Raw genomic sequence first — 17,186 nt, forward strand, 5'->3', positions numbered from 1 at the left:
TTGGTTGTTTGGGCAGCGATAATCTCTTTGTATGATGCACAGGGAGACTTTATGCAAATACAGATTGTCAGGCTGTGGGGATTACCTGCTTAATAAGATAAATCAAAGGCAGTTAATTACAGCCAGTGTACGAAAGTATCATACAACAGAACGCAGAATATGAAAATAAATGGTATTGGTGCTTTCCATTGAAATGCAACTACCTTTATAGTTTGACTTCCCATGACATTCCAAAATTCATCTGATGAATGAGAAATTTATAATCATGTGTACAACAGAAGCAGAACAGAAATGTACAGTTCACTTTAGCTCTTGTGGCTGCTGGGTACGAGCCAATGCTGCATACTTTTCGAGAGGAAAATCCTTGCTTAAGTCCCAACCAGAAATGTCATGAAGATTGGCTAAAAACAGGAACCGCAACTTGAGGGTTGATTGGTGAGTGTGTGGGAGGCAATGAGGAAGCTTTCTGTAACTTTTTGCTACTCATGCTCAGTAGTTTGAGGAGATCTAATTGCCGAGGTATGATGGATTGACTAAGGAAAGCAAGCAGGTACTAACTTGTTATACTGTCATTCTTGAATGATACGCTGTTAGTTTTTGTTGTTGTGCTGAATGAGGAGTTCAAGATGATAGGGGTTATTGTATTTTCTTGCCATTGGTGTTCTGCATGGTGGACCCCAACTAATGACAAGCCCAAAGATAAAAAAAAAAAAAAATCTGAGAATGTCTGATCTGGAGATCACTGGAGATCTGGAGAACGTTGACAGCAGTTTCTGGTATTGCACCTGATTTTCCCTCCAACCCTTTTTCCTCCTCTTCTAATGCTAACTCCCTAATGCTGTCAGAAAGTTTGAGGAAGTGAAATGTCAGATTATAGGGAGTCTGGAAAAAAAACCTCAGACCATGATGAATATCATGATTTTTCAGACAAAGGGAATGAAACAGGATATCAGTGTGTAAGATTCAATAAAACACAGTAATAGTCACAAAATAGTTTGATATTTCTATTTTTTATCTCTTAGTATGTAACAGGTGTGGTAATGTTTTAGAGAAGTAAAATGCTGCTTGTTATTTCAACTTCCTTGAATACTTAGGGTCAGTTCTTCGTGATTTTTATTTTTTGGGGAAAAAAAAAAAATCATGCCCTAAATGTTTGTGTACGTGTTTTCTGTGTTTGTTTCTAGCTAGTCTGTATGTCTTTACAGTGCTCTACAAACATAGCCAGACTTTCTCTGGCTCATATTTTGAGCCGCTGTGCTCCAAACTTCAGTAACATAGTGCTTAAATTAAAAAGACTTTCTGAGATGATAAAACTGGCTATATTTTGACTTTGTGGTGTTTGGATAGGAGCTGTCTTGTTTCCTTGCAATTGAGTGGTAGAATTCAACAGCTAAATAGCAGCAAGCAGTTAAATCCACTTTACAGGCATTCTTTCTTCTCCTCTTAATTTCTTCAATCATGGAAACCTAGCTTTAGAAGAATAGCAAGTCAATATTCGAAAGATGCCTCTTGGAGAATTCAATTATTGTGTGGTGTGGGGTTGGGAATTAATGTCACTGACTCATGAACAACAATGCAGCTTTTTAGTGATTTTCAAGATACGTAATGATTTAGCCTTGTATGGAAAATATGGAGGGGAATTTCTTACTATAGAACTGAAGTTGAGTATCAAATGTGTTGTGAAAGGCTTAATTGATCCCATTACATGCAGCAATATTTTGGCTTATTTGTAGTGGCTAGTCATTGGTATATTTGTAGATCAAACACCTCATTATCTTTTGTAATGAACAGTCAGAGCAGAATTTTAGTTGTGCTTTGAAATTGAAGCTCCAAAATGGACCGACTTCTCATAAATAGTATTGACAATGGCTCTGAATTGAACAAATTGAGGTTAGATTTTTAATTACAGTGCTTCATTGACTTCAGTTATGAGTTGAGAATAGACATTTGTTCTGTTTCATTATCTTCAAAATTTCTTATTTTCATTTTGTAATTATTTTACCTCAAGTGTACAGTACTTCCTAAGACACACAAATCATAGTCTGTACGCTTTATCTGAAAAGCCTGGTGGTACACTACCCTATTGCAATGTGGAACAAAGCTTTGTGTCTCAGTTTGGAGAGAGCACCTAGTGTTGACAGTCTTACTACTGCATGGATGAAATGTGTTCAAATTCAAGTAACTTCAGATTTGGGTTTGTATTTAATTGGCAGTCAGTCAAATTCAGGCCACTCATGTACCACCTCTTCAGGAATCCTACAGTTTTTCAGTTACAATGTAATTGCTAGGAAATGCCGGATTTTCTTGCTACCAAGGGTCAATAGTGCCATCTACTGATAGTTTGTTAATGAGACTGCTCCTAATTGCCTGCAGTTCTGTCAGAAACTTCTGTAATTTAGAAGGAAGTCTTCTATACTATCCATTATGTCAGGCAGCATTTGAGAAGAACTTGAATTTGGAAAAAAAAATCCAGCAGTGGCTCAGTCATTCGAAAAGAAAATTTGTTGGGAATCCTTGGTTTTGTCTAGCACGTTTCAGTATGTATCATTTCTCAGGAAGCTCTAGTGTTTGCATGTTTGGGAGTAGGCTTTAAAATTGGTGGGAACTGGATGTGGTTCAGTTACTTTCAAAACTTTAGTCAAATGTTAAATTTAGAAGTATAAAGATAGCTTTATTTCATAGAGACCTTTTTTTTTCTAAATGTGGCTGATAAATTTCTACCAGAGTTCTTTCACCTCAGTTCTACTATAGAACATCTAGATCTTTTTTTCCCTGAAATTTTAAGATTTTTTTTTTCAGGGGATTTATGAAGCAAAATTTAAGTTGTGAAAGGTCTAGGAATAAAGTCAGAGAATTCAGAGGTATTACTGTAGGTGGTGAATGTAATATTCCTGGAGATGAAGGGACTTGAAGGCTCTTGGTAGGCACCCTGTGCAGAGAAGGTGATTTGGATGTCTCATGCATACGTGTGTGGAAGTGTCACCAAAACTGATTTTTAAAAGTTGATGTAAAAGCAGAGATCAGGGGACTGAGAGATCAGGAGATAGGAAGCAGTGAGGCACGCTTACATAGGTGGATCGAGCAGGAATTGGAAGCGAAGCCTTAAGTCAGTGAGGAAGAGAAAATCAGTAAGAGAATCTGTGATAAGGGAAGTTAGCACAGGGGAAAAATATCTGTTGTGCAAAGGCAGAGCAGGAGAAGAATTGAAAAGGAAATTGAAGGTGTGGCAAATAGGCAGGGATCCCAAATGTGACGTTCACTCATCATAGGATGATTGGTTAACTGTGACAAGTGATGAAATTATCCCTGATAAATAATTAAAGCTACTGGTTTTTGAAAGGTTCTTGTGGTAGTTGATGTGTGGTGTTTGTTGGTTTTTTGCTTGTTTGTTTATTGTTACTAAAAATTAAAAAGCATGTATTTTGGAGAACATACTAAATACCTATATATTGTCTGGTAATCGTGAATAACTGTAAAAAGGTTATCTCAAAATTACATTCTTGAAAGACTAGAATTAATTGTATGTTACTATAATGATCGCAACAGCTTTGTTTTGATTAGTGGTGGTGTGTTAATATGGTTGTTTTAAAAGGGAATAGTAGAATATTTTGAGTTGATAAAAGCATTGTATGCCAATTTGTTAATAATTTCCATACTTTTCCAGGGCAAAATATCACAAATTAAAATATGGCACAGAATTGAACCAAGGTGACTTGAAGATGCCAACTTTTGAATCAGGTAACTTTTCTGACAACAGCCTGCTTTAGCATAATTTGTTCTACGTAAATTTTCTTTGTTTATTGCAATTTTCAGTCTTTTTTTCCCCTTTCAAGTACATTATAGAGAAAATATCTAGGAAAAGTTTTATGTTGGGTCAATACTTTTTTTATCTCTAAATCAAAATGAATTTTTTCTTATTTTTTTCTTTTCTTTTCTGAAACAGCTCTGAACATCAAAGAAAGTTTTAAATAGTTACACAATTCCTTATTTAGCTGTGCTTCTCTTACTTCTTAGATATCTCTTGTTGAAGGATTTAATGTTTTACACCAGTGTGACATCCATTTATAGGGAAAGCATAAGTGCAGAGTAAATATCAGAGAGACTTCTGGTTTTGATGCTGTTATAGGATGATAGTTTTTAAAGAATGAGGAAAAAAAATACTGTATTGTCCTGGAAAAAGTTGAGTTTGTTTTTATCTTAAATGAAGGGAGAATGTTATAAGAGGAAAAATTAGCCTGACTTTTTGCACCCTGGCGTGCTTGTGATTTTACAACACTGATAAGAAGTTGATCGTAAGAGTTTTGCTCTTCACAATATTGCTTATAGAGAAAAGAATTTTTCATAATTGCACTAATAAGCAGAATTGAATGTGGCTTCTATTGAAATGTAGGTCTTCTGGAAAGTTGCATTGTTGGCCTGTATTTTAATAATGTGCCTTAAAATTGTGGTCTGCAGATCCTTTTTGTTGTTTTCTTCCTGTTTTCTTCTGCTTCAGAAGTGTCACATTTTGGGTACTTATACCCCCAGTTGAAACTAGAGATCACGATGAATATTTTTTACTTGATGGGAGTTTTAGTATATATTTAAATGCAAAGGAAGGTAGATGTTTTAATTCTTAAGCTCTTAATTTGTCCCATGTTTTATAGTCCCTGCCACAGTAGGTGCAGTGGGTTCTAGATTTTATTTGTTGATAGTAGGCTCATGGAAGTTGTGTTAAACTTGACGTGTCTGTTTTCTCCAAATGCTAATGTGTAACTTCATTTTTGTCTTTTCTTCTCTTCTTTTGACTGTATTTTGCTTTAGTGTTTTCCAAGTCACTTTCTAATCCTCTCAGCTTTGTAGAAGAGGTATACTTCTTGCATTAACATTTCTTAGCAGTAACACTTGAGCCAGTTGGGGCCAGACTTTCTTCTGTGTACAAGTTAAATACTTTTTCAGTTCCTTTCCTCCAAGTAGAGGATTAGAATTTTTGAACTCATTTCGTTCTGTTAAATTATTTGTTTTATTCTTTAACAAAGAATTAAGGGGGGAAAAAAGCTATTTTAATTAAAAAAAAAAAAAAAAAGCTTTAAAATAGATGCCACCCTATGCAGGTTTAAGATTTGCTTTTAGTTTCATTGGTGTCTTGTAAAAAGCTGAATTAAAAAAAAATAACAAAAAACAACCACTAAATATGATGCTATCTTTCAGAAGAAACCAAAGATACGGAGGTTCCTGCAGTACCTCAAAATAGCCAACTGACCTGGAAGCAAGGCAGACAATTACTAAGACAGTAAGTAGTGTTGTTGGAATATTGGTGTGTTCAAACTGTTTTCTGAAGTCTTATGAGCTGTGTATATGCTTACTTTTGGTACCGGGTAATTGAGGTGGGCAGATGGTGGTTTGTCATACAGGGTTTATAGGCTTGACCTTTAAGCAATATAGATGGAGCTTTTCCATGTGAGATGGATGGAGATGAAGTTTATTTTAAAATAAATGCCACTATAATACATTTTATAGAAAGAGTTGATACTGATTTATTTCCTTTTCCTTCAAATGTGCTTTCCTCTTTTTCCTCTTAATGTGTATAGGTATCTGCAGGAAGTAGGTTATACAGATACGATATTGGATGTACGCTCCCAGCGGGTCAGGTCTTTGCTTGGGCTCTCCAATTCAGAACCAAATGGTTCAGTAGAGACAAAGAACTTAGAACAGATTCTCAATGGGGGTGAATCTCCTTCATCAAAACAAAAGGGACAGGAAATCAAAAGGTAAGTGAAGAGGTGAGAAATGCGTGAAGTTATAGTTTATTCTGCATAGTCATTTTAATGTAGTGGTCAGTTGACGTTGAACTTAAGACTCTGAAGGCTCTGAACCCTGTGAGCATAGCTGACTACAAATGATTATGAACTTAAGTAAAATTGATTCTAAGTCTTGTGTAGAAAATATATAGGGTTATATGACATAAATTTATCTTCAATACCACTTTGGAATTACTGTTTTAAGGAACGATACCGATGAGTGTTGCAGAGTGAAGAATTAGACAGTTGTAGAAACTTTTTCATGCAACAATTCATTGTTGTTGTGCTTGTTTTAAAATTCTTAAGCTATTAAGTCAGGTAGCAATTTAATTTAGTCTGATTAATGTTCTAAAATCTCTTGAGCAAGTAAATCTCTATCCCTGTTCATGTTTTTATTTTTCTAGGAATTCTGGTGATGTTCTTGAAACATTTAACTTCTTAGAAAATGCAGATGATAGTGATGAAGAAGAGGAGAGTGACATGATAGAAGATATTGCAGAAGGAAAAGAAAAGCACCGGATCAATAAGAAACATAAAGTAAAATACTTCTTTAAAATACCGCCTTGTATGCATAAATGTCTTTTTAAAAGGGAAATCTTTTTCCTTTTTTTCCCCGGACAGTTATAAGTATGTTTTTTTATTCCTGTGCTAGAAGATTCTCCCTGTCACCAAGGTTTCTTTATGCAAAGAGGTTGATTTAGGACCACTGTATTGACAGTTTCATTATGTTTTCCTCAGCAGAGAATTCCACAGTATTATGGTGCCTCTGGCTGCGTTGAATTTTCATAAATAGCTAGAAACATTAGCTCAGCTTGATGCAAGTCTGAATCTCCCAACTTGACTTGTCAGGAAGGGTTTTACACCTTTAGTATTAATTTGTACTTCTGGTAAATAAATGAATCAAAATACTGGTTGAATCTTTTTTTCTTCTAGGGCAGTAGGTAGTCTGATAAACATATAATCTAGTAAGTAAATCGCTAAAGCATCTGTGAAGACAGTGCAGTTACATTTTGACTCTTGACAAAGCTTGTTTTTTATTAAAAAGTAATAACTGAAGGATTGTTTACCTTTGTAAATATTGTGTCCTTATGCAAAAGTATAAGAATATTGCCCAACTTCTTACAGAAACACAGCCTCACATGGAAATTTCTTCACCTGCAGAATGAAAGAAAACATTTCAGTGATGTCTTAGCAGGGAGTTATAAAGCTTCTCTAGAAATATGTTAATATTGCAAGAAAATCAACAACAGTTTTTGGTTGAGACCTTTTAAATCAAAAACAAAGTCGTGGATGTACTTGTTTGTTGCTAAACCTTGTGTCAGTGCTCTTTTCCCTTCTAATGATCACTAGGCTGTGTTGGTTTTTTTGATTGTAAGCAGCTCTGACTAGATTTAAGTATCTTTTTCTGCATTTCATTTTGGAAAGTGTTTTCCTATGCAACTAAGTCTTCAATGAGAGTAATCTATATAATTTCTAAGTTAAATATTTGAGTATGAGAAAGGTTCACAGTTCAAATTCAGAAAGTTTTTTTAATCTGTTTTCAGATTGGTAATGAAGGTTTAGCTGCAGACCTTACAGATGACCCTGATACTGAAGAAGCGTTGAAAGAATTTGATTTTTTAGTAACAGCTGAAGATGGTGAAGGAGCTGGAGAAGCCCGAAGTTCAGGAGATGGAACAGAGTGGGGTAAGATGCCAACAAAAGAATGTACAAAATAAAGGAGAACTTGTTCATGACTTCATATTGGTGTTGCAGTCTATGCTAAGGTGGTGTGAATGTGTGGATGATTGTGATGGTCATATACTGGTGATTAGGTAATAGTATATTGGATGCTGAAATTTTCATATTTATTTACTAGTGCAGTTGCCAGAAATTCAGTTATAGTTATGTTTAATGTTTTGGTTTTATTTTCAGAAAATTTCCCCCGAAATAGATATTTTCTTGTTTGAATAGAGAGGACTAGGGTACTGAATATTTTTTTTAATACCTGAATTAAGTTGGCTTTCAAATCTGGATTGTTTTTGTTTGTTTCTGATAAGGAGCTTTAAAGTTTTTGTTCTCAAGTTAAATGAATTTCTTTGGTGTGCTTGCAAAAATGGAGATGGGTGTATTTAGATTTTTTGACTGAGATTTTTTTTAGATGTTACTGCTAATGTAACTTCCATTAGTAGAATCAAAAACAAAAAAACAAAAACCAACCACAACCTTTTATACTGGCCCAACTTTTTATTTACTTTAGAGTGCATAATAAAATCAAGCAGATTACTAATTCAATGTGAAACAAAGCAAAATGAGTTAAGTAACTTTCAGAAGCTCTTAGAGCCTACACGTTTCAAAAGAAGAAACTGAAAGAGGGAGAGAACTTGAGTAGGAAAAAGAATTAATGAAGAACAGTGTCATTCACATTTGTCCTGCAATGGGGAATTGACAGTTTCTGGTCTGTCATAAAAAATTTTGTGCTTTCATGCTGTAAATCTTTAACTGTAGAGCCAAGAAGTGCCACTAGATCATCCTGTTTGACCATTTTATGCTATTGAGACAGTGAATTTGTTATACTTATGTAATATAAATACCTACAGAAATCAAAATACTGGCACATCATCTAATCTGGATTTTGCAGGTACCAAGGATTAGTAAGTGTTCTGTCTTGGAAATTAGTATCAGTGTTAGTCACCTTTAATTTTTTTTTAAAGCTCTTATTTCTAGTTAGAAGGTGAAGCCAGGCAAACTGTAACCTTTCGTTTCAGTAATAACTACCTAGATTTAGAAGTGCTGTAGTTGGCTGGTGGTGTTCCCCTTTGAAGGCTACGTTTTTTTGATTAGTTTTTTAGTCATCTTTTTATTTAGCCAAGAGGGCAGATCGCTGAGTAGGCTGTGAAGCAAAGGTTCTGATTGAATTTGCAACTTCCCTTCATAAATTGAATGTTGCAGGAAGTTCTGGTTCTAGAATTAGTCTCACCACTGTTGTATATAGAAGGAAAGATGACTTGATGCCCTAATTCATCAAAGGATTTATTGATTTTGTCACAGCATACTGCTGAAATTTAGTATACTAGTTTGTCCATTTCAATTCCAAGTATCTGCTTTCCAAGCCTATTATATCTCTGTCATTTTTAGTCAGCTACACAGAATGCTGAGGTTCTAATTTAGTTGAAACACTGACGTTGCGAGACAAAAATTTTCAAACTTGTTTTCAAGGAGTTGAGTTGCTGTCCCAAACTTTAAATAGATTTCTTTTATGTATTTAAAAATCAAATTGACCCACAGTGCTTTTCAGAGAGCAGTATTGAAGTGTCTGTTATTATAGTGTAAGTGAACCCACAGGAAGCGAGGCGCAGCATTTTAGGAGTTCGTGGGCACTTGTGACAGCTTTTTTCTGACTAGTTTAACCACAATAATTCTCTTGCTATCAAACCCCTCATGTCTGAGGCAAGGAAGCAGGAAATGCACATAAATCTGCTTCCATCTTAAAAAGTACATATTCTACGTTTTGCCCCATTAAAAAAAATCCATAAGTTTTATAGTTTGTACTAACTCACTATTTAAGCGAATCAGAAGACTTGCTTGTAACTGCATGTCAGTGAATACAGCTGTTATTTCCTTAAACAGATGCTTAAGGATACAGTCTATCAGGTCTTGGGATTGTGTCTCTTCTTTGATGATCATTGTGTAAATTTGAAATGCTTAAAGACTTTTTTTTTTATTACCTATCAAAAATAACATTTCAAGTGTTGTCCCACTTAAATGCCTTCTAAAAATGATAGGTTGCCTGAACCTGTCCCTATTACAGCCTGTCCCATTATTTTTAACTCCATGAAACTGCTATTATTTGAAATCTCAAGGCCCATCCATAGATTTATTTATTCATTTATTAGAACTTCATTGAAATAAATACTTGTCATTCCTTTCTAAACAATTGTACCAACCACCAATTTTAGTATTTCAGTTATAATTCATTCTTCTCTTTCGGAATGTGAATAGTTGCTCACTTCTATTCTCAGCTTTTTTTCTTCCTGTTTCAGTCTTCCCTGTCAGTGGCATCATCCTATCATTTCTTACTCTTGTGAGGATTTGGGCTCTCTGATAAAAATGTAAAGAACCAATGTTTAAGTGTATATTTCTTTATAATGCTTTCATTTGATATATGCAAATCAAACTTCTGATGTTTAGACTCTAAACCTATTGCCCAGTCTTGCTTTATTGTTACTTTCAAAGCTTAATTATCCAAGTACTACTTGCAAGTAACTCCAGATATGCTAAAACTTGTCATCACAAATAATTACTTTTGTGCTATTAGAGACTTCTGAAAAGCAACCAGACACCAAGTGTGGAAGTTTTTTTTTTCTTGCTATAATACAGCTTCTTATGAGCACATTCTCTTTTATGAGTACCTCATTTAATATACTTGGAGTCTTAAGTTATTTTCGGGTATCGTGATATAAAATCTTATGAAATGTGACATCCTATTAGGAGCAGTTCATCTTCAAAATACTGAAAGATGAGCAAATTCAAGTGATGTTAAATAAAGTATTAATGTATACAGCACATTCAAAAACGAATGTATGTTTTCAGATTAAAAATTTAGAAATGCTTTGTGGTGAAACAGTATCAAGAAAAAGCTGCATATATAAGTTCCGTTTCCTTGAGCAAACGGGAATAAAAGAAATGTTACATGTTGTTGCATAGTATGTCACCTATTACAAACGTTACATATTATGTAGTCTTTTTATCCTACTTGTGATTTTTGTCTAACATGTTCACTGAATTTTTCTTCTCTATGCAACGCAGGAATTTTGTTTCCTGGTGGAGCATGACTTGGAGAATTACTGCCTGTGCCCAGAATTCTGGGTGACAGAGTGACTGGAATTCAGTCTCCTGGGTCATTTTTTAAAACAGGATTTCTTTTTCCTCTTCATTTTTTTTTTCCACTAAATGGTATTGACTAGTAGTCATCCTGGATCCTCTGCACAGTCCTGGTGGCAATTTAGTATGAATTAGAACCGCTACAGGCAATTTGAGGAAGTTCAGTACTAGAGGAGATTTATGGAAGGGTCTAGTTATGTGACTTTGTTCTGAAATATGTAGGCATAACTGAGAGAAATAAAGAATATTTTTTAGGAAAATATTAAAGTGAAATTAATTTCAGAGCTTTGCTGATTAATCTGAGGTAGTATTTTAACTAGTTTTCTATTTCTGACCTACATTTCAGTAGCCAATGCCATTGTTTTGGAGTATTTATGCCTGCAGACGTATGTTTTCCCTGCTCTCTGAATGAGCCCAGTTCCTTTAAATTCTTTGATAACTCACTGTTTTTTTCTTGATCTTCAGACATTTCCTAAACTTTCAATGTAGTGCAGAATAGACATATTGCTTCAATTTTGTCACCACCATCACAGAATTATGTGTATTCCTGGTTTAATACATCATACTTTTTTAAAACGTACTAGAATGTTGTGGCATTTTGTGACAGCATTACATTGTTGTTATATATGTTCTGCTTCTGGTTCAGTTTAATTCTCAAATCCTTCTCTGCAGGGCTACAACCTGCCTGATTGTTTTCTTTCTATTAATGTTGCTTTGGATTTTTTCCCTTTTCCACTGAATTTCCTTTTTTTTTTTCCTTGTGGTTTTGTTTATTTTTGTTTGCTTGCTTTTCTGATTTCCTTCCTCTTTTTTAGGGACATATCCTCTGACATGTTTCTGTACCTCTTCTATTTCCTGAATAAGCAGTATTTTTCCGTCAGTATTTTGACCCTGTACTCATAAAGGTTGAGGCCTTTGTTTGCGGTTTGGTAGTTGTAGCTGTGGTTTGGTATAAGAGGTAATTATTCCATTTCCCTATCCACAGTTCTTTGTGGACGGTTCTAGAGACTTTCACGTTGTATTCAGCTTCTTGCCTTCTCAACTCTTGCCAGTCCTGTATTCTACCTCTTTGATCAAGGTTATTTCTTTGTCATTGATTTGCCCTACCTGAATGATGGTCTTTCGGTAGATGCATCAGTATCCTAGAATATTTTACCATTCTTTGTCATGTTTTGTCTTGAAACATTTGTACTTTATAAAACCAAGGGCAGTTAGTTTAAGTTTTGCTTCCTAATGCTTGTTTCTTTTTCTTTGCTGTATACAGCTTCTCTTGCGTACTTCTATGATTCAAATAGTTATAACATCAGTAATTGCAGTTTTATGGAGACACTGATATTGTAGGCATAACTGGAAGTTGGGAACTGAGGAACCTAGTTTTATTATTTTGTCTAATATCTTTTGTGAGCGTAAGCTTGACTAGTGTGTAAGCCAAATTGGGTTGATGCTTAGTTGTTCTTTATCTAAAGTCCTTCTGCAAATGTTACATTTACCTTATCTTAGAAACACGTTTATGCTTTTCCTAAATCAGTCTTTCCAGAAATGTTTGAGATAGTTTAGAAAGGTGGAGACTTGACTTTTTGTGGATAATAAATAAATTGGATAATAAATGAATATTAACTACTGTCAAACAGAAAAAGACAAATATTCTAAAATAACTGCGGAATGTGGTATTTTCTAGTGATTATAATGTAATTGCTGAAATGCAATTTATTCACATTTGTGAATTAATTTCATCCATCTTCACGTGAAATGCTGTATTTGTAGGCTTGTTCCCCTCCTTATATGTAGGATCAAGGTTTCTTGTGCATGTAGAATGAGTGCGAGAGGATGCATGGTGGTCTTCATGAATAAATTGGCACTGACTTACTCAGCTTGCATTTTCATGAGTAATACAGCATGAGTACTTTCATTTGCTTATTCAATACTGGCTGAATAATTTCTTAACACTGTCTTTCTAAAGATGCAGTAATTGTTTCTGAGCACCAATGAATTTTTGTGTATTTTGAAGTATGTAACATGAAGTTACTTATGAAGCTTAATTTGTTTGTTCCTTAGTAACAAATTAACATACAGTTTTCCAAAATATAACTGATATTAAGCAGTGCCTTGGAAAACTGAAACAAGATTTAGTGTTTTGTAAACTTTAAACTGAGACTGCACCTTTAAAGATTTATTAAGAACTTTTATTGATGCTCTTATACAGCTATTATAGTAAATCGCCAACAGCTTGCATTGCCAATTGCTGTTTTTTTTCTTTTAATAATATGCTGCATGTAGACAAAGATGACCTGTCCCCAACTGCTGAGGTTTGGGATGTAGACCAGGGACTAATAAGTAAACTGAAGGAACAGTACAAGAAGGAACGAAAGGGGAAGAAAGGGGTAAAGAGTAAGTGCAGATTCTGAATCTTGTAATGCAACGTTTTTTTGCTTATTTATATAGAAGACTTTTTTTTTTCCTCATGAGTTCTGTTTTATTTATTTATTTCCATTAAACATCGTTTTCTGTAACGGGGGCAACCAACTTTAACTTTCTAACTGCTGAATGTGAATGTTGAAACCTATATCTCGAGCCATTTACTAGATGGGACAAATGTGTTGAAAACACAGAAACTTAAGTAGGTAAAGAGAACTGCTTTGTAATGGGAGTACAAAAATAGCGAACAATTTACATTTTGGGGTTGTTTCTACTCCAGAAAGTGCTGAAAGAAAACTTAAGCTTTCTCCACTTCTTAAAATGAAATAATGTAAAAATGACATAATGTTTTGGGTGTTGTGGTGGTTTTTTTAATCATGAGCTTGAATCAAGCTATAACTGCTGTTTATGGTCTTCTAATTACTATTGCAATCTAAGGCAAGATGACAATGGAAGAAAAAGAAAAGGCTTGTAATTTGATTAAGTTCTTTTGCGGCTTTGTTTATTATATAATCTTTATTTTATGGTGTCCTTCACTGTTCTGAGCAGTTTATGTGTTTTGGTTAATGCCTCTTTACTCTTTAAGAGTTTTCAGACTGGCTGCCCTTTTTGAACTATGTTAAACTAGACTTTAAACATTAACTACATATTAAAAATTATTTTGTAACTTTTACCATCAGCTCTAAAAAGTTATTAGTGGGCAAAATGTTATTAAATTAGCATAGAAAAGATCCCTTGATAGCAGGTTTCTTATTTTGGAAGTATATTATTACAGTTTCTAACTATATTTAGTTAAAGGAAAAAATAAAACCTGTATTTGAAAAAAAAAAAAAATTATGTGAATATGTACTAACTAAATCAGGTGGTAATTAAAATATAACATTTCATAAAGATTTCTGTAATTCATTAAGATTTGAGATTACTTTAAGTTCTAACACAATCCAGTTGGTGCATGTTGTTTTTCAGCAGTTTTGCATGACTCTCATGCGTGCATACAGGTGTGCACACAAATATTTTTTTTTCCAGAGTATTAAGATATTTTTATTCAGTCTTTGGTTTGATTTTTAGAATTTATGTTAGTAATCTGGATGATAATGCTCATTTAACATGTAAATAAGCATTTGACAATCAAGTTCACATGAAGTATTTTGTTAGGTTAGAAACCTCCTATTAATATTAAAATGTACCTCTTATTTGAATTTTTCTTAGTGAACTTCACTTTTTAGACTGTTGGAATGTGAATTCCACGTTTTAGACTACATTATGTAGTAGCTGCATAATAGCAGCAAATGTTTTGATTTTGGGGGAAAAAAGTATTTAGGGGATTTTCTTACTTCTCTTAAAATATTAGTTCCTTTGGGATTATCTCATAATGAAAGTTCTCAAAACTATACTTTTGATTCTAACCTTTTCACACTCCCCATACCAGGTAGCATTTTCTAGCTTCTGCAAGGTGAGCAGCTCTAAAAACAGTGACAAGTAGTGTTGTTGTAGGAATATAAATAGAATGAAAAGCCATTTCCAGGTCTCCCTGTTTGTTTTGTTGATATTACTTGGGCTTGTGTAAAAAAAAAAATTCTTTCCTGCACTTATATCTTACTTGGCTGCTATGCAGTTAAGAGTTTTCACAATCATTTTGTTTTCCCAATTTGTAGCGGTCTTACAGCTTCCAGAAGAGGAGCATAATCCTCACCCATTAGAAAAAAACGATGTTTTAGTGGTCAATAGTGCTGATTAAATTGTTAGACAGTCGCTTAGATTAAGTAGTAATTATTCTATCTGAAGTGTTCAATTGCAAAATTGAAAAGGTTAACGTGTTTCTTTCATTCTGCTTTCCTGCAGTTGCTAGAAACAGTAACACATGAAATTTTGCACCATGAATGATATGACATTGTTGTTGTCGGTTATTATTTGACTTATATTGTCTTTTGACGATGTGTGTTCCTCTGTCAAAACTTGAGAAGTATTTTCTTTATCTAAAGTCATTTTGAAACATGGATATCTTTGCATAAGAGAAATAATGAGGAGACAGCTGTGTGTCACAATGCTGTGAGGTGTTACAAGTCACTGTTTAATGCTTTGGTTGTGGTTTAGTTTTTTGTTGTTGTTTTTAATTTTAATTATATTTTGGGAATCCCTGAGCTCATATTAGTAGTCTTACGGGTTGGTTTGTGGGATTCTGTAGTTGTCAGATCTATGATAGTAATTTCTAATTAAAAATTGACCTTTAAAGCACTGAGGTAATCGAACAGCATAACTTCATACACAATAAAAGCTTGTTTAGGGTAGGACAGGTTGCCTTGCAGTGTTTTGAGGGCAGACATTCCTAATGGGTTTTATTGGACCAGATTCTGGTAACTATCCCATAATATACATTTAGACTGTTTTATTCATGACAGGATCTTTGTGGCCCTGGCACAGGTCAGGTATATAGTAACTTTCATTCCATTTGTGGAGGTTAATAAGGGAACAGAAACTGATGTGATTTATTTTGATACTTCTGTAGTTTGCATTCATATGCTTTCTTCTGGGTGGAACACCGTGATTTAGGTTGTCTCCTGCTGACACACACGTCTTCATAATGTAATTACTGCTTTTTTTTCCTTTTTTCATTTTTTGTTATCTGACAGGGTAGTCTAAGTATTATGCGGAAGTACTACTTCTGTATGAAAGGAATTAAAAAAAAAAAAAAAAGCTTTAATTACATTACCTTTGTAATATAATCAGTAAAATAACCCTGGCTATTGAGGTTGTGGTCTCTTTTTTTAAAGACACATACAGTATATTCTAGACTTAACTCCTTATTTATCTATTACAAATAGGTTTGATTTCTTCAAAAGTTTCCTTACAATTTTACCTTTTACATTAATACGCTAAATTTAATGTATTAAACTTTTTGCCCAAGTTGGATAAAATAAGCTTTTGCAGGCAAATCAGGCGTTAACTGTTTTTCAGATACCATTTCTCAAATTTTCACGACATGATTGTGGAAATGGTGCATGTCCAGTTTGATACAATTAGATAAGACTGTGTTCTTAGCAGTTAGAAAAATAGTTTTCACATCTTAAATTGTATGTCTAGATCACTTTAAATGGAGGTGCTTTTACTGATGTTTTTTTTCTTTTCCTGGTCCTTGACAGTTCTCTCATTCTTTCTGCTTCAGTCTAATTGTTTTCTATTTATGGAACGATTTGGATTTAACCATCTTGATTGCATCACAGGTTGATGCAGAAGGATCACTGTTAGATTCTGACTTACATCTTGGCACTAATACAATCTGTTTGACATGTCAGACCACAGCTTTTTTGTGCTGAATATTTGATTACCTTTTTTCTCTTTTGATCTCTGAAGGAGATTCTAGGTATTCTGCTTTTGTTCTTAACAGGTTTGTGTTTACTGGTTGTTGTCTTTCATCCTGAAGACTAGAACATAGCTGCTTATGCGGAGTCAGCACATTCTAATCCTTAAAGATCTTTGTAACATCTAGAACACTTCAACAATGATATGCAGGCACACTTAATAGAAAGCAGAAATCTCTACAGTCTTCTGTGGTGCTCTCCCAATCGTGAGCATTGACACTTTTTAGCATGAAGTACAGAGTAGCAGTTTGAAATGACATCTGCTCCTTTCTCCCTCTATTGTGTGGTGGATTGAGGGCCATTCTGAGGTGAATGCCTGAAGGACAAGAAGTGACTTAACTTGCTGAAGGACACTTATGGCAAGGTTGACAGTCTGCTAAGTAGTGACATACTAAACAACTGGCTGGCTCAAGATAGCAGTGGTTAGCAGAGTGAGCAGGACTACTGCTAGTTACTTCTCCAGAGCGTGCTCTGAGGCAATCTTCTCATGCCCTTATGTTCAGGATGAGAGCGCTTACAAAAGGTGCTTTCAGTTTGGATGTGAATAAAATCTCCTAAGTTATTTTTTGGCATTTTCCCTGAATAGTTTGGGTTTATCAACATGAAGACAGATGTGTTTTCTTCTGGAGAGCAAAGAGTATATCCAAGTAGACAGTTCAGGGTATCAGTTGTTACTTTTATCATGCAACTTAGTGATTGCTTTATAATATCTTCAAGAGTATATCAGCTGATGATCACCATCAAGCTGTCAGCTTGCTGGCTGACAAGC

The 17,186-nt window shown here is 34.4% G+C and overlaps 1 protein-coding gene across 6 annotated transcripts in view; it reads left to right on the plus strand.

Moving 5' to 3' along the window:
* The window catches only part of STRN3 (striatin 3), a 61,678-nt gene that overhangs the window by 21,216 nt on the left and 23,276 nt on the right, over positions 1-17,186 (plus strand). For 3 of the 6 annotated variants that reach the window (XM_035552060.2, XM_035552059.2, XM_050711068.1), the window contains exons 3-8: positions 3,665-3,738; positions 5,191-5,272; positions 5,571-5,750; positions 6,185-6,317; positions 7,325-7,466; positions 12,921-13,031. In XM_035552060.2, the coding sequence (XP_035407953.1) occupies positions 3,665-3,738; positions 5,191-5,272; positions 5,571-5,750; positions 6,185-6,317; positions 7,325-7,466; positions 12,921-13,031 (722 nt within the window). The remainder of the gene's footprint in view (positions 1-3,664; positions 3,739-5,190; positions 5,273-5,570; positions 5,751-6,184; positions 6,318-7,324; positions 7,467-12,920; positions 13,032-17,186) is intronic. The other 3 variants (XM_035552062.2, XM_035552065.2, XM_035552061.2) reach the window with 2 other exon arrangements.

This window comes from Cygnus atratus, chromosome 5 (genome assembly GCF_013377495.2).
Source record: "Cygnus atratus isolate AKBS03 ecotype Queensland, Australia chromosome 5, CAtr_DNAZoo_HiC_assembly, whole genome shotgun sequence".
In the NCBI taxonomy this organism is placed as follows: domain Eukaryota; kingdom Metazoa; phylum Chordata; class Aves; order Anseriformes; family Anatidae; genus Cygnus; species Cygnus atratus.